This window comes from Grus americana, chromosome 16, assembly GCF_028858705.1.
Source record: "Grus americana isolate bGruAme1 chromosome 16, bGruAme1.mat, whole genome shotgun sequence".
NCBI lineage: Eukaryota > Metazoa > Chordata > Aves > Gruiformes > Gruidae > Grus > Grus americana.
Window position 1 is genome coordinate 7,438,490 of NC_072867.1, and position 25,245 is coordinate 7,463,734.

Genomic DNA, 25,245 nt, shown 5'->3' on the forward strand with positions numbered 1-25,245 from the left:
CTATGAATTCCCCCCATCCCCAGAAGGGAACAAATCTTTTATGACTGTGCTTTCCCTATGTTTGCCTGTCTCCTTTTCCTCACCATAGCAAATTTTGAGACCATTGGCCAAATTCAGCCATATGCGTTGGAGAGGAATAAGTTGAAAGAATCTCGATTTTTGCAAGTTTCATGAAAATAGGCAGCCAGAGAGTGGAGAGAGACTTCCGTTTAGCAGGAATGGCTGAAGTGGGAGCTCAGCCCTTACTGACAAATCTATGAAGCAGTCAACCCAAATCATGGAAAAAAAATCTTTGACCAAGGTCTGCACCTTCTTGAATTAATTCTATTGTTCATGAAATATTTTTGTTCCCTTTCTTTATGCCCAAATTCCTGCTTTTCTATGAATCTGTACCTTTGTCTGCATTAACTTTAAAGACAGGTTCAGAAATCCCCTCCTGAAAACACCATTATTTCTTGAACTATGTTTTCCCCTTCAAAAACAGGTTTTTATTAGACCATGTAATACTATTTTATGTAACACAAAGGTGCTGTTTTTTTTCTATTGGCTTGTAGGAATTCAGGAAGTTGAAGATAAAAGTCACCCTAATTTTCTTGCTCAGTCTTGGCTTTCTCTGTCTTAAATTGTTTGTGGAACAGGTTTTAATTGAAGTTCTCTGCATTTCATGGTTCTTAATGACATATATAACCTGAATGTAACAGACTGGCTTTTCTGGAACTTCAGTCCTAACTAGAATTTTCAAGATACAAACACAAGACACAGATGTTTCGCAGAGAGGTTCAACAACCGTAAAAGTTTGCTACGTTTTAGATTTTTGAGAAAATAACAAGCAAATCAGCCAAGCTATAATAAAATGTAGGTAAGCAAAGACTTACATCCTCAAAGTCCTCATAATCAAAGTTCTAAATGACCTTTAAAAAAAATCCTACCAGTGCTAGCAGAAGCAACATATAAGCACTTTTGCTACCCTGTCACTAGAAAAATTTAGGTGACACGAGATTAAGACAGTTGTGCCCCTTCATGCCAGCGCTTTCAGTGTAACTGATACTACTTGTCTGAGGGATGTTAAAAAAAGGGAGAAAACCTCTTGTGCAGGGGCAGCCTTAACAAGCACCAGAGGGAATTTACAATCCTATCTTTTTAGAGTATAGTTAATCTTTTTAGAAATACCTATCTTTTTAGAAAGATCTTCCTGAATTTAAAGAGTATTCGGTATTTCCTGCCTTTCTAAAGGCCTAAGAGGTGCCCTGCAACATAAAAAAGTGACATTAATTTTTGGCTAACTATGCTGTTCCAGATATGTAGAATATCTTTAGCAAACACAAAAATGAAAGGGGAAGCAATCAAAGTGCTAGTTAAACTATTTATTTAGCATTTTGTGGTCACATTTCTTTGCAGATTTTTGGTCCTCATCATAGAAAGATGTCATCTAATACAGTATTCATTTCAAAAAGAATGTGTGGAGGTCCAGTTATGCAGTAGCTTTTAGTTGCCTCCCTCTTTCTGCACATGCAATACTGCATCCAGGAAGCAAAGGAATGATTTCTAGTCCCAGTGTCAGAGTTTTCCCTCTTCCATCCTAGCTCTCCACAAGTCATTTGCTCTGCCTCAGTGAGAGTCTAGTATGAACGCATTTAAAATTCTGGATCGAGTAAGGCTCTGTAGGCCAAGCACATCAGAAGTGAGTCATCTTTGTGTGTTTTCCATCCATTTCACGAAGACCGAAACATAACTGTTAGCAGCTCTTCTTTTGTTTCTTTGGTTATGCTGGAAGAGGAGAACTAAAGAGCTGAAAGAAACAAGTTTAGTGTTAAGAAATAACCACTTTCACGGACCCTCCCAAAGATCCTTAAATATCTGCATGTTTCTCTTCTAGCTCAGAACGTGACTGAGACAGCACATAATGTGTTGCCTGATGCAAGAACTATGTTCAGTTAATGCATATTGCCAAGTTTGTGTCTGCAAACAGGAGCTTGATTTGCAATGTCTGGGCTGTGACCAATCATACTCATTCACAAAGCAAGTGAAGAAAGGGCTGTATAAACGGTGTTAAGCTTTTTGATTAATTATTCCAAAACAAGGATGGTCAAACGTAGACCACAGGATTAAAACACAGCCTGAATCCGTCCTCATTTGTAATATAAACATTTTGGAATGGTCTGTCCCTTCCCAGTCCACCCACTCTTGTCAAAAAATGATGCAGCTGGATTTGCTGGTTGTACCAAGATTCTGGTAAGCTATCGGCACGGTCCCTCTCGTTAGTCAGGCTTCCCGATTCATTTCATTGGTGTTGGGTTACGAAGCAACAAGGCAGCATTTAATATACTGCTGATCTCAGATATCGCTTCCTCTCCATTCATCTCCATTCATAGTTACATATGACATGCAGTATTATTTCCAGCTATATTTGGCTTGCATGTAATCCAACTTTCCAGCTCCTCTCTGTATTATGTAAATACAACAGCAGGGAGAAGCAGCCTTTTGTCCCCTTGTGCCAGGAGGATATGCTGAACGTCAACACGGACATGTTCCTGAAGACCAAACTGTTTTCTGGAAGTCTGCTCACAGATTTCATAATCCGTCTGTTTTCTGTAGAATGCAGTTATTTAAAGCAACAAAGTTCACTTCAAAGACATTGTACAGTAGCTGCTGTTTATGTTGATATTTCTGATGAGGCTCAATATTGTCTATTTTCCATTATATCTCAACACTGCCTTTAATTGCCTCTTTCCACCAGATTTACATATTATCCCTCCCGGCTGTTCACACACAGACTTTCCTTTACTTGGCAATCTTCCAGTCACTCCATACTACAGACAGAGGTACGAAAGCAGCAGAGCAGTTGATGAGAGTCAAAATAAAACTACATTATGCTATACTACATGGCCTACAGATGACTGAACCATTAAACAATGACAGAGCATCCAAGACTGTCATCAGAAGTTCCCTTCCTTTTCTTAAGACTGTTCATTTTAAGCACTTTTGGGCAGATATGTAACAAGGTTGTAGAGGCTTAACAAATCTCTCTCCAAATCTTATCTAATTCCATTATTTATCACTGCTTCAAGGAAGGGTAAGTCAGAATCAATGGTTCTCTCAAATACCAAATGAAAATTGTTCTTATGGGACTTGGCTTCATAACCCTGACATTGAGACACCTGGGGAAGCAAAGATGTTTCCTGAAGATTCACGCAGGTTGTTAACTCAGACTGTCCCAGCAAGTACATCTACGTGTGCCTAACTGCAAATATATAAGGAAGATTTTAATGTGACTCTCAACACACTGAAGAAATAGGTGCGTATTTGAGTGTGTTCTTAAATTAAGGCTCTAGCTTCTCGCCTTCTAATGCGCCCAAACTCCCCGCTCTGCCATTGCCACTAGCTGCTGGTGTCCAATGATAGACAGAAACCGTGCTGCCGTACTGCGTGGTGAAGAGCTGCTTTGGCTGTGCTGTTCGTCTGACCTCGCCTGGGCACAGGTGAAGCCCTCGGGCTTCTGGCAGGCTGACACTGTAGACCCAGCACAGCACATGTTAGCTCAAGTGGGGAATAAGGCCTCAACGTTGCATTTCAAACACTCATTAGTAAAGCTGGCAATTGAAAAAAGTGTTTATTTAGCTTATTGGAGATCACAGAAACAAAAAAAGCTCCAGAAATTCAAAGTCAGAAAAGCTAGAACAGTCAGCTACATCAGATTCCTAAGAATGAGCTTCCTTCCCACCCCCTTCAAGCTGCAAGGGTGACAGTCTGAGCACACCGCCTCTCTCAAACACTGTGCTGGACAAGCAGTGGAAATGCAGCTCAACAAAAAGCCATTCAAAAGGGTCAAGAGAGAGAATTCAGGCAATAAAATAAACACCTGGAAATGGAAAAAATCCTTCTCCATTTTTTCTCCCACGTGTTTTGGAATCATTGTGCCAGGAAATTATTAAATCACACAAATTTCAATAATGAATGCATTGCTTGGATGGCACATGAAATTGCTGAGGGATATGGCTAAGGAAAAGAAAAAAACTTTTCAGTCAGTAGTAGTCAGATAGAGGAGCCAGGCTACAACTTACATGGACTTCTGAAAACAATACTGGTATGGAAGGATATTCCTCTGGTTGATTCAAGTGAGCATCAAGTGTGTGGAATAAAAAGCAGAAGAATCTGTTTAATATTTTCTGCTATAATTCAGCACAAAGGTTCCCTGTGCTATTTTTGCTCAACTGGGAGGACCTTCCCACCTCATTAGGAGAGGGAGAAAGCAGACCTGCTAAAGCATTTCTGTATCTAGAAGGCCATTTTTATGTCTTTTGGGAACAAGGCTACTTTTCCTGTGCCACAAATGCCAGTTTGTAGCACACTAAAGTTGTTCTGTGGCTTAATAAGGTTGGTGCATTGACAACAGGACCCCAAAACTAGCTAGTTTTCTGAACTGCACTTGGCTTAATGTTGCAGTCCAGTTTTAGTTCATTAGATCTTACTAAACACATACCAACAGAAATTAACCCATCACTGAATTATTGCAACTATTTTGTTTAGGAAAGGACATACTTCTCTGCATATCACAATACAGTATGTTCTAATGAATATTTTCTATCTGGCTCAGTCACAACTGACCACTGAGCATGAGATGTGGGAGGCGGCAGGCTGGCCATAGCAAAGCAGGCTGTTGCATTGCCACTGACTTGTTTCTTGCCATTCTGCACACGCAGCGAGGTGAGGAGAACCCCAAAGGCAGGGACTGAGGGTGAGCACCCACAAACACTGCTTGCTCCTGTCTACTATATTACTGCGTGCAGCTTTGGGAATAAAAATAAATGTCAGAAACGTCAACAGCCTATAACACAACAATGTACAATGAAGCAGATAAAATGACTCACAGCTCTCCTCTGCAGTGTTGTTAGCAGCCTAAATATTTTCAGGGCAGAAGACTGCAGAACTTTGAATCTGGAATTGTCTCAGTCTCCATCACATTCCTGCCTTTTAAGAGTAATTTGGCTTTTGTGGAAAGCCAAGAACAAGTCCTTGGACATTCAGTTCTGGTCATCCTACACACATTATTCCAGGAGGAAAAACACTGGCTGACACTGTCCCTCCCTCACAAAGCTTTCTGTGGGTAGGTGGATTCAATCAGGTTTTAACCTTTGCTTTCTTACATGACAGTTTCGTAACCTTACTATTTATATCGTACTGCTGGATTTCTTGACTGCCTCTCTGCAGAGACTTCCCTCAGAGAGGGAAGGAACATCCTGTCATCATCATTCAAGAGGACCAGTGGGCAGAGATGTAAACAGATTGGCCAATCCAGACACAAGGCAGTGGTCAAAATAGGGTGATAAGGTTAAGACTATCAAGATCTGATGTTGTGAGCATTGGCGTGCAGTAACATTACTGTGGATCTTACTGGAAGCCAAGAGCACACTGTATCACCACCCTTTTCAGTTGCTCCAAGGAAGGGAATTCCTTCAGGAATTCTTTTTCAAAGGCACCCAGATGTACTAACCAGTAAACACCATCTCGCTTACAAACAGTAGATGCAAACACTGGGGTTGTCCAGAAATTCTAAGGGAAATCTGGGGCTCAAATCTTGGGGCAAGCAAGCCAGATTTTAGTACCTCCATAATTCGAACTCAATCAGGACTGGCAAAATTAATACACTGATGAGAGCATATTGAAGAAAAGCTCTTCCGTTAGCTGTTTCTTTCCCATAGGATGGACAGTGGGTGAATTTAAAGGATGAAAGAGCAAGGAAGAAACTGGGAAAAACATAGGAAATGTTCAGTGAGACAAAGCAAACTGTTTAGTTAATAACTTGATTGAATGTAGGGAGAGACTAAGAGTCAGGAATTAAGAACCTAGAGTTTACCTATTTTACAAAATAGGTAATGTCATTAAGAAATTTTGTTGAGTAAAACCAAAGGAAAATAATTAAACTGTATCATTTTTCCCAACAGCTCTAACACCTCTGTTCTTAAATTACGAACTTTTTTGGGCAGCGTCTCCCACTCTCTAGGGCTGTCAGCACCCGACATACGCATTCCAAACTGTATCGTTTTCTTTCAACACCAAAGGGTTAATACATACAGCATGGCCTTGGTGGCACACTTCATGTTCTTGCTGCCCCGGCCGACCCCGCAAGGCTGCAAGACACACTGGAGCTGGGCAAAGGTCTCTTCTTCCAAGTGGTAGAAATTCTAGCAGCTTTTCAAAGTGCTGATCTGTAGGCAGAGCTCACCATTGGCATTGACTGCTATCCGTTAACAGAAAGAACAGATTTACAATTAAAGTGGAGGAAAAAGAAGGATCATCTAGAATGAAGATGCCGAGGAGGTCCATTGTTTTCCCCAAAATACCCACAGCTAGAGCTGGAAGGCCATTTTCTGGAAGGTTCTGCCTCGCCAACAGTAAAGTCACAATCCATCTAGACTTTTTATAGCTGAGGCAGGGCTCCAAAGTCACTGTATTTAGAAAACCCTGCCTGGCATTCAGGGATCTTCCCGATTTGGCAGTCTGTTTATTCTTGGGGCACCTCTGTGCTTGCTTTCAAGTGAGCCTTACCAAGTCCTTGGCTCTGGCCCCAATGGGGTTGTTCTTCATATTTTCCCATTTCAGGAAAATGTAATATATTTATTTGGAAGCAAACCAACCAACCACCTACCAAAATGAAATGACAATTGTAGAACTCCCACCTAAACCCAAACCTCTTTTCAACAACAGGGAAAAGGGGAAGGGGGCAGGCAGAAGCAAGGGGCTACTTCATTCCAACAGCATCTGCTTTCTACTACAAAAAAATTCAGAAGCCAAGTTCCTCCCTTCACATACAGGTAAGAAGCTAACTGAAGGTCAGGGTCAAGCTTTCCGCTACCACCAAATTCGGGAACACAGAGGAATACTACATACCTGTTGGGTTTAAGTTTTTAAGACTGTACTTTTTTTCTTGCCTTACTCCTGTTCAGTCTGCCTTGTTCATGCACACACCCTGTTTATGATATTCCTGATAATACCAAGCACTATGGCAAGATTACTTTTCAAGCAACATCTTGAATTATTTTATTATCACAAGTTAAAGTTTTGCAAAAATAAACGCCTGTTTTCATTCCTCTTTCAGGATCTAAAAGAATCTACTCAAGAGTCAAGTAGAAATGTAATTTAATACCCTCTTTTTATTCTCAGAAAGCAAAACCCACCAGCTGCAAACTTATTTCCATTCTGGCACAAACTTAACAGAGTAGGTCCAGCATTTTAGCAGATCTTATTATGGGAAATAAGTGTTAATGAAGTTGTAATCAAAAATTTTGGGAAATAAATGCAAAAAACCTCTGAATTAACAATAAGCACCTTTATTGACCATCTTACCATTCAATACTCATTTCATTCAATCTCCTAAATTGCTGAACTACAGTTCAATTTAGCATTTAAATAAAAGAAAAAGATATTTTAATTGACTCGTATAAAAAGTGTTATACCTGGGTGGCATAGAATTAAAGTACGATTTAAAAAAGCCAGACACAAGTAATCACTACCTGTGATTTTGAACATTAAGCCTCATATTTTTCAACGTCAAAACATATCCTCCGTATGATGTTACATTTGTAAAAATGCCTACAAATATCTGTTTGTTCAGAAGGCAGAGTGGTTGGAAAGTATTTTCTATTTCACCATTTTAATATATGACATCACTTCACAGAAACTACTAGGCGGCAAAATATTTCAGATAAATATCACACATTAAAACCCCCTCGACACCATACCATGTCCCAATGATTTCAGTAGGCCAATAGCAGAGCAACAAATCTTTGTTGTACAGACTAAAATTCAGCTACACATCATTTGTTACAATATTTAATTCAATGCTCAGAAAATTTAAAAAGAAAATATACCTAGGAATCTGGTACTCAGATACTGGTTATTCTCACTTTTTTCCTTGCTGTTTATAGAGCATGTCCTCTTAGGTTACAAAGGGTATGCTACTTCCCAGTGTTTAAAACCTCTTCAAAATTTATTAGCAAATGTTGAGAAGCAAGGAAATTGCCTTTTATAAAGAAGATTTTTTTTTTTTCTATCTTCTTCTGACCTTAATATTAAGCTTCTATTCAAGCCAATAAGAATAAAATTAACCAGAGTTACTTTACTGCAAGGACACCAATTCCTATGTCAACATAAGTATTTAGGCAAAAATCATTTAACTTATCAAGTTAGCGCTTGAGTGTAAATTAAATTTCTTCTGAAAGTCCTATACCCTACACAAGGTAAGTTTTTCAACAGTATCCAAGAATAAATAAAACTCTCAGGAAATAGTAAGGAAATCTCCTGAAATAAGTCCTTCACAACACATGCAAAATGAGATTTCCTGGAAAGGCAAAAATCATGTGGATTTTTTCCTTTAAATTTCCCCTTTCTGTGGGATGGAGAGTTATTCTAGCGAACAACAAACATTCATCACTATTACAAAATAGTGTTGTCTCCTCATGTCAGTTTGGCTTTAGGTCTTTATCAGCATAAAGTATCTGTATGAAAGATGAGGAAGGGAATTCAGTTTGTAGCAGAGATTCATTTATACCCACGCACAATCTTTTTTCCCCCCCCTCAGACCAAATCTAATGTGGGAAATAATCCTTTAAAACAAGGCCATTAAAAAAACCAAACCAACAATATTAAATAGAACAGGAAAGTCTAAGCGAAGACATACACTGCTGGGACAGTGGATGGGATGGTAGGAAGAGATGAGAAGTTAGACCTGTATATAACTTCCACATGGCTGAGATCCTGGTTTTCTAGTCTGCTCAGATCATGAGGTTCTCAAGGCAGAAATAGGGCTTTTTTTTTTTTTTAATTCCTCCTCCCTGCCTGTGTTTTTCAAAGGCAAATATATCCAGGATGCAGTAAACATTTTGTAAGGCTAATACAATTAAACAGTTAACCAAAAACTTGAGTTTGTTTTGTGAAATAATTTAGACTAAAAAACCCAGAATAGCTTACATCAGAAAGGCAACACACTTCACTCAAACAAAAACTTTTGCTTGGATTCAAGCTCCACATTTCTTATTACACATAACACAGCTAGATCCTCCAACTCCATTTTTCCTCCATTAGCCACAACTTAGTGGAGAAAGTCTCAGCATACCTCCTAGTTACCAAAGTCTTACTCTGGAAAAGATTTAGTTGTGAAATAGTTGCATACAGGTGAAGGCAAACTTCACACTAAAAGGAGTGTTATTAATTACGATGCAATTTTTTGGTGTTCCCAGTTTTGGGGAGAATTTATACATCCTTTCCAAGATGCAAGGGTTTCTGTTAACCAGCATTGGGATATGAAAAAATACAAGTCTTTTCACCCTTTAGTAAAAGGGGAAAATCAAATAAGAAACTAAACCAAGTATAATCAAAATTTCAATTTTCCTTCACTGAGTTACTTAACATTCTGAAAACTAATGACTGTATCATTTACTAAGTAAATGTATCAGCCATCTTGAGACAACAAATCATATCATTCATGTTCACTGCTATAAGGTTTTTTATGGTTCAAAATGAGCATAAGTAACAAACTGAAAATTAAAAAGTAAAGGTACTCAATAGCTCTCAAAGTTTTATGTCCCTGCAAAACACTTTTTTTTTAGGGACCAAAATCAATGACATCAGTAACATCAACCTTAAATCCAATTCACAACTCTACTTTGCTAGTAACCCCCAAAATAACATTTTTTTCCCCATAATACTATGTTCAAGAAGTGTAGCTTTTTTTAGTGATTTATTTTTCTACAAGGGAACTTTCAGGAAACATAGCCAAAGAAGAAAGGCTCAAGTCTTTTATCTCCTTACCAAATGGGTGCACTTTGTAGCAAGTGAGCTGGATTTAACAAATCCCTTGGGGAAAAAAAAAAGGAAAGGGGAGGCTGTGGATGTGATGTTCATGAAGGATACAAGCGTGATAGCCCTAAACACCAAGGTCTTCCTTTAATTTGCAAAATAATGTGGCACCAGCTCAGAAAAGTAACTATCTCTTCTTAGCCACTCATTGTCATTTGCGATAGCAAGTGTTGCAATACTGACACAGATCCCTTGGCCTTTCCAAACAGAAACCACTCACTTGTTTAAGACAGACAGCAAGTTCTTGCTGTCATGTCTTTGGGCTGGAGCAGAATTGTAATTAGTTTGTTCTACAGCGATACTTACAAAAGAATAAAACAAATTGGAAGGCCCAACTTGTATCTGAAAGACTCAAAAACGTTTTTGAGCTTTTCTTCATTTGCAGGAACTTTTCATACCTGCTAAGCCAATGCAGAAGTATAGCTGAGTTTCTTAAAAACAGTCACGTTACCCAGGAAAATACAGCATCTGCTCAATCCTTAACCACATTTGAAATAACTGTTAAAGAACAATCTCCTATGATCTGTTTGTGCAATATCAGACCAACTTCTAAAATTGAAGCTATTTTTCAAATAACCAGTGAACTGAGTAAGCTGAGAAAGCAGAAAATAAGCCTAGAGTGACAATTTCTACAAAAGAATCTTTAAGGGCACATACTTTCAAGCGCTGATTTTGTTGCTCAAACTTTTTGGGTCACTGTCAATCAACATTTCTTGCAGACCGTAAGATACCCTTAGAGATCTTTACTGAAAATACTGTAAAGACGATAGCATTTAGTGACCCAAACATAAAATCCACAGTTCGCAGATTCACCATTTGGCAAAAGTCATCTTAGGAAAGGGAACATGCACAGGATATTATCATTACTGCATGATACCCTTGATATTTTACAACTTACACAGAACAGTTCGTTCCCTAAGCCCTAGAAATGCCAGAGAACAGTCACTTTGAATTATTTTTACAGCTGGAAATTGACATTTTTTCAGAATTTAAAATAGCTGTAGGTAAACAGAATTAGCAACGTTTGTTCCGAACAAAGCAGCACATTCCGTTCCCCCTGCCCCCTCCCCAAAACAGAGGCAAAATGCAGTTACTTTTCTCATCACAGCTCCTGGGCCAAGGACACTGAAGCTCTGTAGATTGCAAATTCCTCCACACGCAAGACGCACAGTGGTACAATTCAGCAAGGTATCCAGCACAAAAGCATTTACCAAGTGCTTAGAGATTTTACTCAACAAGCACTTTTCCCATGTACATTAAGAAGAAGTTTAAGGTATTATGCTGCACTTAAGATTATGCAATTTTAATGACAACAAAATCAATAACATCTGCAAAAAGAGAAACAGATACTGTCCAAGATTTGTTAAGAGATTGGTTGAGATAAGACATCCAAGAAGAACTGACGCTGGACAAAAAAATTTCTAAAAATCCTTTAAAGTTGTCGGACTTTTTTATCAGTGCTTTTAATATTGATGTCCAGTGTCTCTACTTTTTTTGTTAGCCGATCCAGCATATCATCTTGCTCATCTATTTCTGTCTGCAGACCAAGAGCTAGGTTTTTCAGACGACTCAACCCAGAAGACATCTCATCTGTCAACGAAGAGAGGGACCATCAGGAATCAAAGCAGTATAAAGCATAATGTTTAACCGGACACCATCAGGATTCTCCAAAACCCTGGGTTAGAAAATGTTAGTTAAAACTGCTCAAGTCTGAGTGTTCTTCTCCAATAGTGGAAGCACCAATTTATTTAACACTTGTACTGCATTACTACCAGAAATAATCACTTCTGTCTTTTTTCCATTACAAGTTAACTACAAATGCTTAAAACCAAAATGGATCTTTATAAAATGACACACTCTATAATGTAGTTTTTATTTTTTTTAAACATGTTTTATAGAAAATTGGGCGCATCTTTTCTCAGCTCAGTATACACAGTATGCTCACTACCTCACTTGTTTTTCTTTAAACTTCATGCAGAGATATTGTCAATACACTGAAGATGTAAGCAGTTAGTTATTTAACATAGATGGAAAAATCCCATTTCCACATTTTCTAATTTGGCTACAAGGAGACTATTTTATTGCATGATCGATTAGTATAAATGCTTCTGAGGCTACTAAGTTTTGCACAGCTTGAGAGCAGAACCAATGTGGTTCCACAAACTCTTATGCTTGAGTATTTCTCTTTGATTTATTCCTTTCTGATTTCTTTCTAATCTCTTCTTTCTAGGTCAGCTAAACAGTGACACATGTAAGCAAACAGGCACTTTGTATATAAGCTACAGAACAAAGGAAGAGAAAGTCAGCTGAATGGTTTTAGGAAGTAATAAAAGAAATGTAGCAAATTCACAAATTAAATACTTAGTGCCTTTCAAGTCTTCTATTTTCTGCAAAACATATTTATTTCAAAGGCTGCACACAGTGTAAATTCTTTGGGTCCAAACTGATGTACAATTTAATATTTGAGTTTAACTGTCAATTGCTTTAGAAAAAGAGGTAGTAAGTATTCATACCGGTATGATCTGGATGTCAATTTAAAGCAGTACTTCCTTATTAATATTACTAGTACCTGCTTAGTAAGATTTTTCAGAACAGATGGAGATAAGGCTGCTGTCCCAGTGATATTCCCCTCAACTTACAGGATTAGTCAAAGAAACATTTTCACATCCTGAACGCAAGTGTTGTGGGATACTTCAGCACCATTTCCTCATTCAAGTGACAGATTTGCTAGCATATCCTCACTTGGTAAGAGTGTTTTTCTTATTGTCAATCTATGATCTAAGAGGACTCATGCTTTTGGTGTGGGGTTTCTTCCCCAGGTCTCTTTGTCCAGAGACAGTTCAAAAACTATTTCTAAAGCACAAGCACATTGCAGAAGAATTGAAGTATTGATGCCAACAGCATATCAGTGGCCACAGGAGATTTATACGATCCCAGGCATCCTAGCCAGTTTGTTTCTAGCTGGTTTCACATGAAACACAATTCTAACTCAGATTTATTATTAATATTTGCAAGTAGTTGACCCACAGACATCCCCCACAGCATTCTATCATTCAAATAATGTACATTTCAATCAAACTTTGGATTCTGCCATGTAGATAAGTTTTGAAATGCAGAATACAAGCAAATTACTTTTTATTATTACCAAATTTCACATATGAACTGAACGAAAAAGTGTTTGTTGGCAATATATTACTTAGTAATTTTCTCTGACTTAAGAACCAAAAATTGAAAATTGTATTACAGCAAAAAGCTTAAATTTTCTCACTCACCTAAATTGTTATCAATTTTCTGGTGGTAAGCTCGCAGGTGTTGGTTCTTTGGATAGGAATCCCTTTGCACTGAAGAAACTAAATCCGCTTTGCTGAAATCATTGTCTGTTAAGAATATAAAATACAGAATATTATTTAATAAAAAAAAGATAGAAGAGGCTTTACAGTTTTAGAAGGGCTATTAAAAATTAGTCTGACCACAGCTGTCAAAAGTAGTCCCAACACCACTATCTATAGGGCACCCCTCAAGATGAACAATTAAGCTACAATTATTCTCTTTTGGACTGGCTTTTGTAGTTCTACTAGGCAGTTGAGAGAAAAAAAGAAAAAACCCAGCCACCCAACCAACAAAGCAGGTGGGCTGGTAACTTCTACCAGCAGTTAGCACTCTCTCAGGTCAGGCCACCAGAGAGTTATTTCTGCCCTCTATTGGACAGACTTCTAATATTATGTGGAGTGGAACGGAGATAAATATTACCAAAAGCATTTCTTTACTTACAGAACTACAACTATAAAGATATCCTGCTTCCTTCTCACTCTTAATAAACTGAATAATTGAACCTTCCTTTAAAAAGGAACAGTTACTTTGTAGATAAAAGTCATCACATAAGTTAACACATTGTGAGAACAGGGAACAAGACCAAACCCTGTATGCTCCTTGTGTGAATCAAGTAATGACTTCAGTACGAAGGGTTACAGTCCATGTTTGAAATAACAAGGAAAACACTCCTGAAAACTATGACAAATGATGGTTAAAAAGGAGAACCTCTGAACCTGCAAGTTAACATTCTGGCAAACCTAGGGCAAGGCTGCCTGCACATTGGGTGGATTCTTGGCGACAGTCTCCTCTGTGCAGACAGAAGCACCGGGTGCTTTTAAAGTCTTCAGTGGATATTGCATAAATCCCCCTGGGGAAGGGCTAAATAAAATCTGTATCCAAGTAAAAAAAAAAAATTCACATCTTCAGTATGGGTATAATGAGTTTTAAGGGAAACAATTCCCTAGAATTCAAAGCCATGAAGGCTGGGATACGTTGCTGCCTAATGTCTGGAGATTTGCAAGTCAGCAGTTGGGCAGGCTGAGGGGTCTCTGCCTTCACCGCTCTGCAAGTTTGCCCTGCATTGCTGACAGACATTCAGCGTAAAATAAAGTTAACAAACCTGAATTATCTAGCTTCCTTAAATTTGGATGACTTTCCTGGTATTTTGACTCTTGTTCTTTACTAGACATCATTGCTTCTTTTAATCTAGTAATAAAGAGAATAAAAAGAAATCATTTCTATGGTCCACAGGCCTCATTCTGAATCCATTAAACAGAACAGGTATCAACTTTACACAAAAGCAGCAAATTTGTTAGACCTGATGCAAAATCTTCCTTTAAAATGAACAATTAGCATTTGTCTTCAGTGAAAGCAGAACTGGCTGCTTTAGTGCTGAAAATAGCATATGGAAACTTTGACATCAAAACCAAAACTGTATCTTCTGTCTTGGAGGCAACCTACTCCTCTCCTCTAGCAGAGGATGGAGGGGGAAGGGGAGGAGGAAATCAATCCATGCAGCAGTACCAGGCTTTACAGAAGTTTCTCAGCTAAAGAGAGACAAGTACTGTAAGACACAGTAATTTCACAGCAATTAATTTTTATTTACAGCTTTTAATAGAAGCTAGAGAATACACATAATATTTAACTGGAAGCATATCAATACTACAAATCATGATTTCCTGGTAAGACTGAAATAAGCATGATAATTCAGAAGACTGAAGAATAACTTGTGTAATTGTTTGAATTTGCAATGAAGTTATTCTTACCACTACAAATATAAATAAAAGTAAAAATACTTCTCTCAGAGTTAAAGGAAAAAGGGAGCTAGACACCATCTCAAGAGTTTACTTGACAGAATCAACAGATCTTTTAAGTTCTGATTTTCTGGTGACATTTCAGAGATGCTGCGGGAAGTAAGTCCCAAGTAAAATGTTTATTTTACTTACCTACTGTTAGCATAATATTCAGGGGTTCCATTCTGCTCTGGCTTGCTGTCTGGAGGTTTGGCTTTGAAGTAGTTCACCAAGCCCCCCCAAACACTCTTAATGCTATTTATGTGCCTTTGACTAGTCTTCAAGTCCTGGTCCATTTTATCTACCATCTGTTCTGTGCGCTTCAGTGCCTCTCCTTGACGTACAAGCTCCTAACAGATATTGACAGAAAGAGAAGCTAGTAAAGCCAAGATAAACTGAAACAAACATATTTAACAGACACGCTAAAGAAAAATAATGGCACTCCTTCATTTGTGTAGATTATTTCTAGAGGCATACACCTTTTTCACTCACTCCTCTTCCTCCAGGGCACTTCAATCAAGAGTTGCTCGTCTGGCACAGTATTACCCAGCTATAAAATCCTCATCACTACACAATGCCAGGTTCCTGACACCTACTACAAATGGCATCCAGGAATTTTCTGTATTGGCCTTTCATCAGGCTGACATTTGTATCTCTTCCTGATGAAGCAAGCATGGCACCAGATGGGTGCTGTAGTGAAAATGCAAAGGTTTATGGCAGGGAAATGAGCAGGCAGAACTATCTCTAGTTGTGAATGACAGCTTCATTGGGAATGGATGCTATTTTCACATTACGGGGATATTCCTGATAATTTAGAAACAGAATAACCAAAGGAAATAAACACAAATAGAATTTTTTCATACTGCAGGAACAGTCTTTTAGCTAATACTAACACTGCAGGATTTAGAAATTTTGATATATACAGTAATGTTATTTTCTAATTCAGCAGCACAAACACTATTCCAAAGTAATCCAAAGATTAATCCTGGCAGGAAAGTTGCCCGCAGCTAATGCTAGTGCAAAACAAAGAACTTGTGTTCACATTCTCTCTAAACTTTGGGGAATTCTAGTTGAATATTCTTTCTTCTCCCTCAATAAAGCAGCTAACACATGCAACTCAAGTTTTACCATGAGCTCTGTGTTAAGACTAAACTCTTGATTCCTCATTTGTTCTTTTCTGGACAAACAAATCACGAGGCTACAAGTTTGCAGAAGGTGCCACTGAGAACCCTCTTCAGCACAAGAACCTACTGCAGCGTGTGGATGCTCTCGGGTTAATTTGGGCAACCACATTACTGACGTTCAAGGCAACATCCCATTAGCAGGTGACACAACGGACAAAACCTTTATGAGTGACATTGCTGAGTATAAACTCTATTCTCAAACAAGGCCGGAAGAATGAAGGAAATGATTAATCGGGATGAAGCGAGCACATCACAAACAACTAAAAGGGCAGGCTCTTCATTCAACCAAGAGAACTGCTGAAAACTCTTCAGTCAGATAAAGACAGGCACAAAGGCCATTAATAAGACTCAGTAAGACACAGCTGAGTCCTAGTCTCAGTATCAGACAGAGAGGATCTAACTAGGATTTCTTCCTCAAAACCCAAACCGTCTCCACCCAGAAAATCAGCCTGCAATAACACAGAGGAACGCGTTGTCTCCGCAACACCCAGTAACTCTAAAATGAGGTGTTTCGGGGGAAAAAGGGAAAACAAGACACACACACACACACATCCGGAGCTTTAAGCCGGCCGCGGCAGGCGCAGGCCGCCCCTCGGGGAGCTGCCCCCGGGGCAGAAGGCTCCGTTCTCGGCCCGCCCGCCTCCTCCTCCCCCGAGCTGCCGTGGGGGGCCGTGACCCACCTCGGAGGTGGCCACGCCGATCCGCTCGGACTCGTAGAGGAGCGAGAGGGAGCGGGCGGTGCTGTCGGCCGTGGCGGCGGAGCGACGCAGCATCTCCTGCTGCAGGTACCGCTGCCGCTCGGCGCCGCTCGCCTCCCCGCTGCCCCTCGCCGGCCACGCCGCCTCCTCCTCGTCCTCGGCGAAGGGGTTGTAGCTCCTCGGGAGGGCCGACATGGTGCCACCGACAGCGGGTCGCGCAGGAAGCGTCCGCGGTGAGCGCCTCGGGGAGGCGGCGCCCTCAGCCCCCGCTCCTCACAGCGGTCACGTCAAGCCGGGCCGGGCCTGCCCCACCGCTCGCCGCCGAACCCCTCTCCTCAGGCCGCGGCCAGCGCTGCCCCTCGTACCCACAGGCCGCCGCGCGCTGGGCGGAACCACCGCACCACCGCCCCGGGGCGGGGCAAGCAAGCCGGAGCGCCGCCGAGGATTGGCAGTTGCCGGGAGGGACCACCGCGGCGGAGCGGGGGGGGGAAGCTTGGGCCGGACGCGCCCATTTGTAGAGCGGGGCCTGGTCGGGAGGGGCACCGGCGAGGGGCGGGGAAAGCCTCCCGGAGTGAAGCCACTGCGGGCGCTGCCATCTTTGTGATGTGATTGGTGTTCCGTGATCCCGCGGGAGGTGGTGGTCTCGCGAGAGGGGGCGGGGCGGGCTGGCCGGCGGGCGAGCGGTCCGTTCTATTCCCCCACGACATGGCGGCCGCGGCAGTGGCAGCGGCAGCTGCTGCGACGGCGGCAGCGGCGGCCGCGGCAACCACCACTGCGGCAGCGGCGGCGGCTCCTTGCGCGGGCGCGGGGCGTGGAAGCAGCGCGGGCACCGCGCGGGGCTTCTACTTCAACACGGTGTTGTCGCTGGCGCGATCGCTGGCGGTGCAGAGCCCGGCGCCGCTGGAGAAGGTGAGGGGCGTTCCGTGCAGTGTGTGTGTGTGTGTGTGTGTGTGTCTGTGTGTGTATGTGGCGTCACGCGTGAGGGGCTGCGTCTGTGGGGGCTGTGGGAGTGTCACATGTGCGGTTGCGTCTGCGGGGGCGGTGGGTGGGGTCTGCGTCTGTGGGGTCTGTGTCCGTGAGGACTCTGAGGTTGTCACGCGTGGGAGCCGCGTGGGGAGGGGCGGAGGGCTGTCATGCGAGTGAAGGTTGCGTTTGGGTGTATGTCACGCGAGTGGAGTCTGCGTGAAAGGGTCGGCATCATGGGTGTCGTGATGGAGGGGCGTGGGGCCTTTCCTGTGGAGAATGTTTGTTCCGCGTGGGTGGGGAGGGTGGCAGGTCGCGGCCGTGTGTGAGGCGGGAGCGTCCGGGCCGCATCGCTTGGCCCTGTCATGCGTGGGGACCTGTGACGCCTCTGGGAAGGTGGGTCAGAGCCGGCGCGGGTGGGTTTATGCCCCTGCCCCGCGGGGCTGTGGCCGCGCCCGTGGGAGGCCGGGCCTGGCGTGTCTGCCTGTGCCCGGAGGATGCCGCCCTCAGGTGGGGGCTGTCCTGGGGCCGTGGGAGTGGGCTCAACTTGTCGGCTGTGTCCATGGGGGCTGCTGGGCCTACAGGACGCTCGCGTGGCCCATCTTCACCCAAAAATACCGTCACAGCCAGAGGCGTCGGCACAGCAGCCGTGGCCAGCGCCCTCGGAGCAGCCCCCCATGTCCTGGCGAGGAACGTGGGCCCGCACGGCGGCTGCGCGCCCCTGAAGTTCGTAGAACGTGGTCTTGTAGGTGCAATTAATCTCGGCCTAATTAGGGCTGGTTACTTTACTCAACGTATCTGGTTAAATCCAAGCGATGCAGTCGGCTCAAGGTGAAATCTGCTGGTTGAGATAAACCTCTCCCGAGTGTAAAGCCGGACAGGGGGATCTTCGTCCAGACAGTTCCTCTTGTGGGTCTCTGCGGCCGGCGTGGTCAGGTGCTGTGGTGCTGCGGGAGAAGAGCTGGACGGCACGGTGTGCTGGGAGTTGGCTTCTCTGAGCACAGAGTGATTGAACTTCTAATTCATGCGGTAGTGAAAGATGACTTAATTGTCGAAAAGCACAGCTCTGTGCTGATGAAAACTAGAGCACTTGTTCTTGGCCAGCTGTTGCAGGCTTCTTTTCTTAGTTCTTGTCCTGGAAATCTACCATTGGTCTGACAGCCAACTGTGAATAATTTATTTTTTTTAAGCCTTGCTGTTGGTTTGCTAATATTCACCATTTTTTTAGTAGTATTTATTTTTGTTTGAGAGGCTACAATAGGAGTTAAATGATATTAACAGTTCATATCTAGCTGCAGTTATTTGCTCATGTTATTGCAAATATTCACCTGACATGGGACACATGCATCAGAAGTTATTTTCCAAAGTTCCTATTTCTTCTGCTGTGTTTTATGTTGAGCAAGAGGATTATTTGTGGTGTGTTACAGGTCTTGTAATTGGGAGGTCTGGCAGTTTCAGGACCAGAATCTTAAATTCCACTGAGCATCCAGTAAATTCTTCTAATCCTCTAGGGAAATAGTTTCTTGGTTTAGAAATTTCAAGGCAGGGTGTTTAAAGATTTATCTAAATAGGAAGTAACTTGACATTCAAACATAAGTATTTATGATGACTGTCCTTTTTAGGTAATGTTTATTAATATCAAGGAGATTTATAAAAAGACAATATGCTTGTTGCATTTTCCATTTCTTAACAGTTCCATAGGAAAACAAAGTATTTGGGAGATTTGATATATTCTTTAGTTGTGTGTTTGCTGGGTATGGAGTGAAGTAATAGGTAAGTAGTGAGAAAATAGTAGTTCTGGAAACCTAATCTGTTTTGTTAAAAGGATTTGAGCAAGTACTCAGCTAGGTAACAGTTTATTGCTCAGTGTTGTACACGAAGAAGGCATTGGTGCAGTTGTAACCAAAGCTCCATCCACCTGGGTTTTGTTTACAGGAATTGAGTAAACATATGTGCCTGCTGCATATTTCTCGCACGTCCAAAATTCCCAATGAATTAGTGGAAGGAAGGTTTTGTTGTACCAGGGATGCAGGAATGGGTTCTGTAAATGTGATGATGCTCTGAAAAGTTTCAAGAATTCTCTTGAGATGTGAAGACAAACAGTGATCAAGTGTTGAAGAAAACTTTTAAATCGACCTGTGTTGTGGTAAAAATGTTTGACATCTGAGATTTTTCTGTCTTTTTCTAGTTTCTGTCTGTCATCACTTTTTCCTAGCCCTTAGATACTCTCATTAAGATTGGTGACTAAAGAGGGTAATGTGGCCATCTGTCTCCAGAAGATGGAAAGACTACTATCCACTTCAAACACAGGTGGCTTGAATGAGTCTTGAAAACCACAGCTTGTCAGCTGGTTTCTCTGCTGTGAAACATTTGCAGCGGTGTTAGTGCTACCCAGGCCTGTTGCTTGGCATGCTGTGGGGCACGGACACGGCGGCTAGCTCCGCTCTGTGAAAGAGAAGCTGGGAGCTATTTGCCTTGCTTTCCTGAGGTCTACTGGTGGGTTTTTGAAAGGCAGTTTAGCACGTGTACTGTTATTCCCTTGAATTGTTTTGACACTTGCAATCTTGTTCCACTGTTCTTTCTCTCCGCTGTTTTTCAGGTACAAAAACTGCTCTGTATGTGTCCAGTGGATTTCCATGGGATTTTCCAGTTAGATGAACGTCGCAGAGATGCTGTTATTGCTTTAGGAATCTTTCTAATTGAATCTGACCTTCAGGTATTTTTCCCGCTTAGGCTAACTCTATTTAACTTGAAAGATTTTGGATTAATTCAAGTTTAGTTGTTCAATGAATGAAAAGTTAGTATTTACTCTTCCTCAAAATAAATCAAAAGATCAGAGATAACAGATGGATGCAGGCAGGAGAGCACAAGGAAACAAGGACAGTACTGGCAAATGTGATAGACAGTAGTCATGGCACTGCCACAGCCAAACTGCTGTCGTGTTTTTTGGTCATCGTAGCTCAAGGAGAGAAAGGAACGGCTGTTCGGGACGATTTGCTCAAACCATACGTGTCATTGTCTGTTCTTCCCCACATGCTTCTAAATTGCAAGTATGTTCCACCATATTTCTGAACATCAGGTTTGCAATAGGCCTTTTCCTGCCTGGGACTAGTCAGGATGAAGAGACAAACGGTGCACATAGGCTGCATTGTATACAAACATCCCTTCTGTATCTGTCAGCCTGTTTATGACAAGCTGGTTCTCTTCCCTTTGAACTCTGGGCGTGGTGGTGTTTTGTGCAGAGGAAAGGAAGGATATACCGAGTCCTAGGTCCAAAGTGATTAGACCTCGCTTTAAGTTGTTTATCGTTGCTAGGGTTTGCATCAGGCCTGAATCTCCTCCTATTTAGTATCTATTTACTATCATACAGCTTGCACACGTATTATTGATGTTTTCCTTTTTGTGGGTTTTTTTGCAGTATGAAGTTTAAATAAGGCAGCTGTTTTCATGTTAGCATTTTTATGATGTTTTCAAAGCCGACAGTTAATTTATCTGACTCTGTAAGGAAGGAAAATACTATCCTTTGATTTGCAGCTTAGGAAGCTGAGGGGTTACACAGATGTGCTAAGTGACTCACATAAGGCCATGGGACGGATCACATGCACTGAATTGGGACTGGCACTCTGAATTTCTAGCTGCCTTAAAATTATTTTGTGACCATGCTGTAAACTAATAAATTGTTTGGGGTTAATTACTGTTCTGGAACTTTTTTCTCCAACTTTTATGGAGCATGAACTGTTGCCTAGAATGAAAGGATTGGATTTATAGCATTGAATTGTTTTACTTTCATTTGCCTGTGTTGAAATCAATTTTGCAATATTCAAGAAGCCTGTGGAGTAATCATTAGAAGCAAGTTCTGTGTGTGGTTAATGTAGTCTTTCCATATCTCCAAAATATCTTGAGATGATATGGTTGAACTTTTCTTCTCCATTTTAAATACAGTATTTTCCTCTTTAGCACAAAGATAATGTGGTTCCTTACCTCCTCCGACTTCTGAAGGGTCTTCCCAAAGTCCAGTGGATAGAAGAAAGCAATGCACGGAAAGGCAGAGGTGATGTTTGGGTTTTTCCAATCGTTCTCATGGAACGCCAGCCAGGAGATAGAAATAACAAAGGTTATTCAGGACATGGTACAAGGGGAGGTGATAAATCCTGCTAGGTTCTTAGCTCCGGACTCAACAGCCTTAAATATTGATTTTCTTTAGAAGCAAAGAGGAAGTTGAATAGCTCCTAGCTTTCTTGCTTGACTGCTTTGTCATAAATTGCACTTTCCAAATAATTCTATGCTCAATATATTTTGTTACTAAATTGGAGAAGATTGTGTAGTATTAAGAGCAGGAGAGTGGAACCCGAGATTTGTACAACTACTTTTAGCTTTGATGCTTAATTGATATTTAAACCGCTTCATTACTTACTCCCTTAATGTATCTTAAAATTAATATAAGAATACTTGTATATAATATTATATAATTTTTTCAATTACTTGAAAGCCTGGGAAAGTTTTTAATTATTAAAATTATTCTTTTAACATTTCATGCTGAAATTATGATGGTTAGAGTGTTCTTCCAAATTTTGTATGTAATACTGTATTTTTCTAGTCTATCTCAGAACTGTATGACATGGGAATCACTGATGTCTTCTTGCTTTTTTATTATTTGCTCTTTCTATGTTGTTTCTCTCTACTAATGCTTAAGTGGCTTATTTTCTGTCCGTTTCTTTGCAGGCTTGCTTCCAGTGGCAGAAAACTTCAGTTTCTGCTTGGTAACGTTATTATCAGATGTTGCTTACAGGGATGCATCTCTCAGAGAGCAGGTAGAGTTTATTTTAAGTTTGTGCTGATGTAGTACCCAGTTCTCCAATGCGGCAATACTGACAGGTGTCTAGAGAAGAGTACATCACAGCTGCTTCCTTTCTTGCAAAGAGCTCAATTGCTTTAATGTGTGTACTGTTGCATTATTTTGCTTGTGTTAATTAATAGTCAACTATGTAGAAGATATTCCTAAGTCTGCTGTTAATTCTGGATATCTAGGGATGTCAGTCACTGAGCCCAGAGTTTTAGAATTCAAGTTTTGATACTGAGATTAGGACTGCTGCAGTTCTATTCTGCTAGTACATGCCAGCTAACTGCAGACTTTACAAAAGAAGCTCTGTGAGCTGAGTGAGGGCAATATACTTTTTTAGTCACATATTAAAAAAAACCCCTTGTTTACAGAAGTGCTTAAGGTAATATTTGCAGATTTCATTTGTGTTATAGTGATCTAGTATAAGATAATAATATATCTTTACCAAAAGGTAATTTTTTTTACCTCTGTCTTGATTACTTTAGATTTTGGATGCAATTCTACAAGTAATGCAGTTCCTGTTGGGAATGTGCCAGACGCCACAAATGCATGATAAAGGTACTATTAAAATAACTCTTTATATTGTTGCTATACTTCTAACTCCTGTCCTCTGAACTTCTCTTGTGTTTTCTAATTATCGGGATTACTCCTGAAAAGTGAGCACCTTTTTCTTTTGATTTCTCTTAGCACATATGTATTCTCTTTGTTGTTGATTGGTAAATATGGAAGCAAGAGAAGTGTATTAATTGTGGTACCTTCATAGTTTTTCCTCTACTTGCACAAATAAGTCTTTGTAAAGCACATTAGGCTGGAATAGTTTAGTGAAGTGGTAGCAAAACCATGAAGAGGAAGTTCTAAGTTACTGTTAAATATACTGTTACATGTGTTTTTGTTTTCCAGAATATTTATGCAAGTATGCAGTACCCTGCCTGATAGGAATTTCTCGAGCCTTTGGTCGCTACAGCAATTCAGAGGAGGCTCTCCTTTCAAAACTTTTTCCAAAAATTCCCCCTCATTCCCTGAGAGTTCCAGAAGAGCTTGAAGGAATTCGCCGACGATCCTTTAATGATTTCAGATCCATTCTTCCCAGTTCTCTACTCACTGTCTGCCAAGAAGGAACACTAAAGAGAAAGGCTAGCAGCGTATCTAGCATCTCACAGGTTGGTATGACTTGCTCTGTGTTGCAGTCAGTGCCTAGATGATTTCATGGTTTTGGTGGAGTTAAGACTGCATTAAGCCTGGATATGCACGTAGTCTCTTAACGCGTTATTTGACCAGATACAGTGATCTTTGTTTTGCTTCTGCAACTGAGTTTCAAAGTAATTTTGTAGTTTCTGAGCTACAGAATAGTCAGTGATAGTTAAACTAACAACTGTACTAATAAGTCTTCACATGGAAAAATTGGCAAATACTATTCATTGTGTTATGCTCATGAAAAAGCATTGTAATGTGTGTCTGTGAATTTGGGAAGCTGGCATTAATGGCTAAAGTTTTCACAAGTGCTGAGGATATAAAAGCTCTCACTGGTTTCACCAGGAGCTGTGGATATCATATCCATTGTCTTAGGGGAAGAATGGATTCAGATGCCGGTTTTGAAACCACAGATTATTACCATAATTTCATCCAGTTCAGGAGTCATCATTCTGATCTCTTTCCTTTAGACAAAAGCACTGAATTGGCTTTTTTCAACTTCCCATTTCTGGTTGGAATTGAGCTGCTACGCCTGGCAATATGTAGTTCCTGTTAGTTTTGCTTGAAGCTGTGTTTCATTATAAAGTGTATGAACATCTCTGGAAGATTTTTTAGTGTTCTATGAATAGTTTTTAAATTATGGCTTTTGTGTGATGTTTCAGGTTAGTCCTGAACGTGGAATTCCCCCTCCTAGCTCTCCTGGAGGATCTGCAATTCATTACTTTGAAGGTAAATTATTTTGCAAAACAATAGTGTGTGCTTTGGGGGTTTTGTTTCTATTTATTGAAAATAGAAAACCAAAATGCTTTTGATGCCTTTCTCTGCCCTCTAGAATTCTTACAGTAATTTTCTGGCACATATCTGCTAGGATTCTGAAAAATGTTGGGGTATAAAGACAGTAGGAAGTTATTATTAACACCAGTGGTTTCCAGGCTCAGTTGTTTCTGGCAGGCTTCTGAGAGACATGACTTCCTTACTGCTAGGCTGTGCCTAGTACTGAAGAGCTTAATTCAACTGGGCCAAAAATATTTCAGGAGATTAAGCTGAGTAACTTTGGGAAACAAGTGTTAATATTGTGCTTCACCAGACGACTAAATTGTTGGACTAGGGTCTGGAATTTTGAGACCTTTGTGGCACATTGTGTAATTCTAAATCAACTGTTCCATTTGGAGTAAATGTGATATGGGTCGTTGTGTAAGACCTAGTAATTTGCTGGAGAAATAATGAAGGAGGCACTGAAGTTGAGTGCTTGCTAATGCGTGTTAATTACTATATCATAAAAGGCAGAAAAGTGAAAATTTTCATGAATTAATATACAAACTCTTACTCACTGAGTTTTAGTAGCACTGTAGCTGTGAGTTCTATGTCAAAGCAGGGCTTAAAAATAAACTGTTTAATGAATCAAATGG

The 25,245-nt window shown here is 40.9% G+C and overlaps 2 protein-coding genes across 4 annotated transcripts in view; one reads left to right on the forward strand and one right to left on the reverse strand.

The window, feature by feature from the left end:
* Positions 1-7,312: 7,312 nt before the first annotated feature.
* Positions 7,313-17,304, reverse strand: SNAP29 (synaptosome associated protein 29). The gene is made up of 5 exons (XM_054844524.1): positions 16,825-17,304; positions 15,114-15,310; positions 14,288-14,373; positions 13,128-13,232; positions 7,313-11,445 (listed from the first exon to the last, which is right to left on the reverse strand). The coding sequence occupies exons 1-5, from the start codon at positions 17,035-17,037 to the stop codon at positions 11,288-11,290; spliced, it is 759 nt and encodes a 252-aa protein (XP_054700499.1). The 5' UTR covers positions 17,038-17,304; the 3' UTR covers positions 7,313-11,287.
* Positions 17,305-17,508: 204 nt separating this feature from the next.
* The window catches only part of PI4KA (phosphatidylinositol 4-kinase alpha), a 63,911-nt gene continuing 56,174 nt past the window's right edge, over positions 17,509-25,245 (forward strand). For 2 of the 3 annotated variants that reach the window (XM_054843850.1, XM_054843852.1), the window contains exons 1-7: positions 17,509-17,751; positions 20,405-20,521; positions 21,763-21,856; positions 22,528-22,616; positions 23,131-23,203; positions 23,546-23,805; positions 24,499-24,565. In XM_054843850.1, coding sequence (XP_054699825.1) covers positions 17,548-17,751; positions 20,405-20,521; positions 21,763-21,856; positions 22,528-22,616; positions 23,131-23,203; positions 23,546-23,805; positions 24,499-24,565 — 904 coding nt within the window. In that variant the 5' untranslated portion in view covers positions 17,509-17,547. Of the gene's footprint in view, positions 17,752-17,908; positions 17,932-20,404; positions 20,522-21,762; positions 21,857-22,527; positions 22,617-23,130; positions 23,204-23,545; positions 23,806-24,498; positions 24,566-25,245 lie in introns of those variants that run through there. The other variant, XM_054843853.1, reaches the window with a different exon arrangement.

What these genes read in the sequence shown, in the direction of transcription:
- SNAP29 (XM_054844524.1), bottom strand. Translation starts at nt 17,037, where the DNA reads ATGTCGGCCCTCCCGAGGAGCTACAACCCCTTCGCCGAGGACGAGGAG. An exon ending in GAATATTATGCTAACAGTAG is followed by an intron (nt 14,374 to 15,113) that starts GTAAGTAAAATA and finishes CTTTATTACTAG; the next exon opens with ATTAAAAGAAGCAATGATGT. An exon ending in AAGGAAGCTAGATAATTCAG is followed by an intron (nt 13,233 to 14,287) that starts GTTTGTTAACTT and finishes TATTCTTAACAG; the next exon opens with ACAATGATTTCAGCAAAGCG.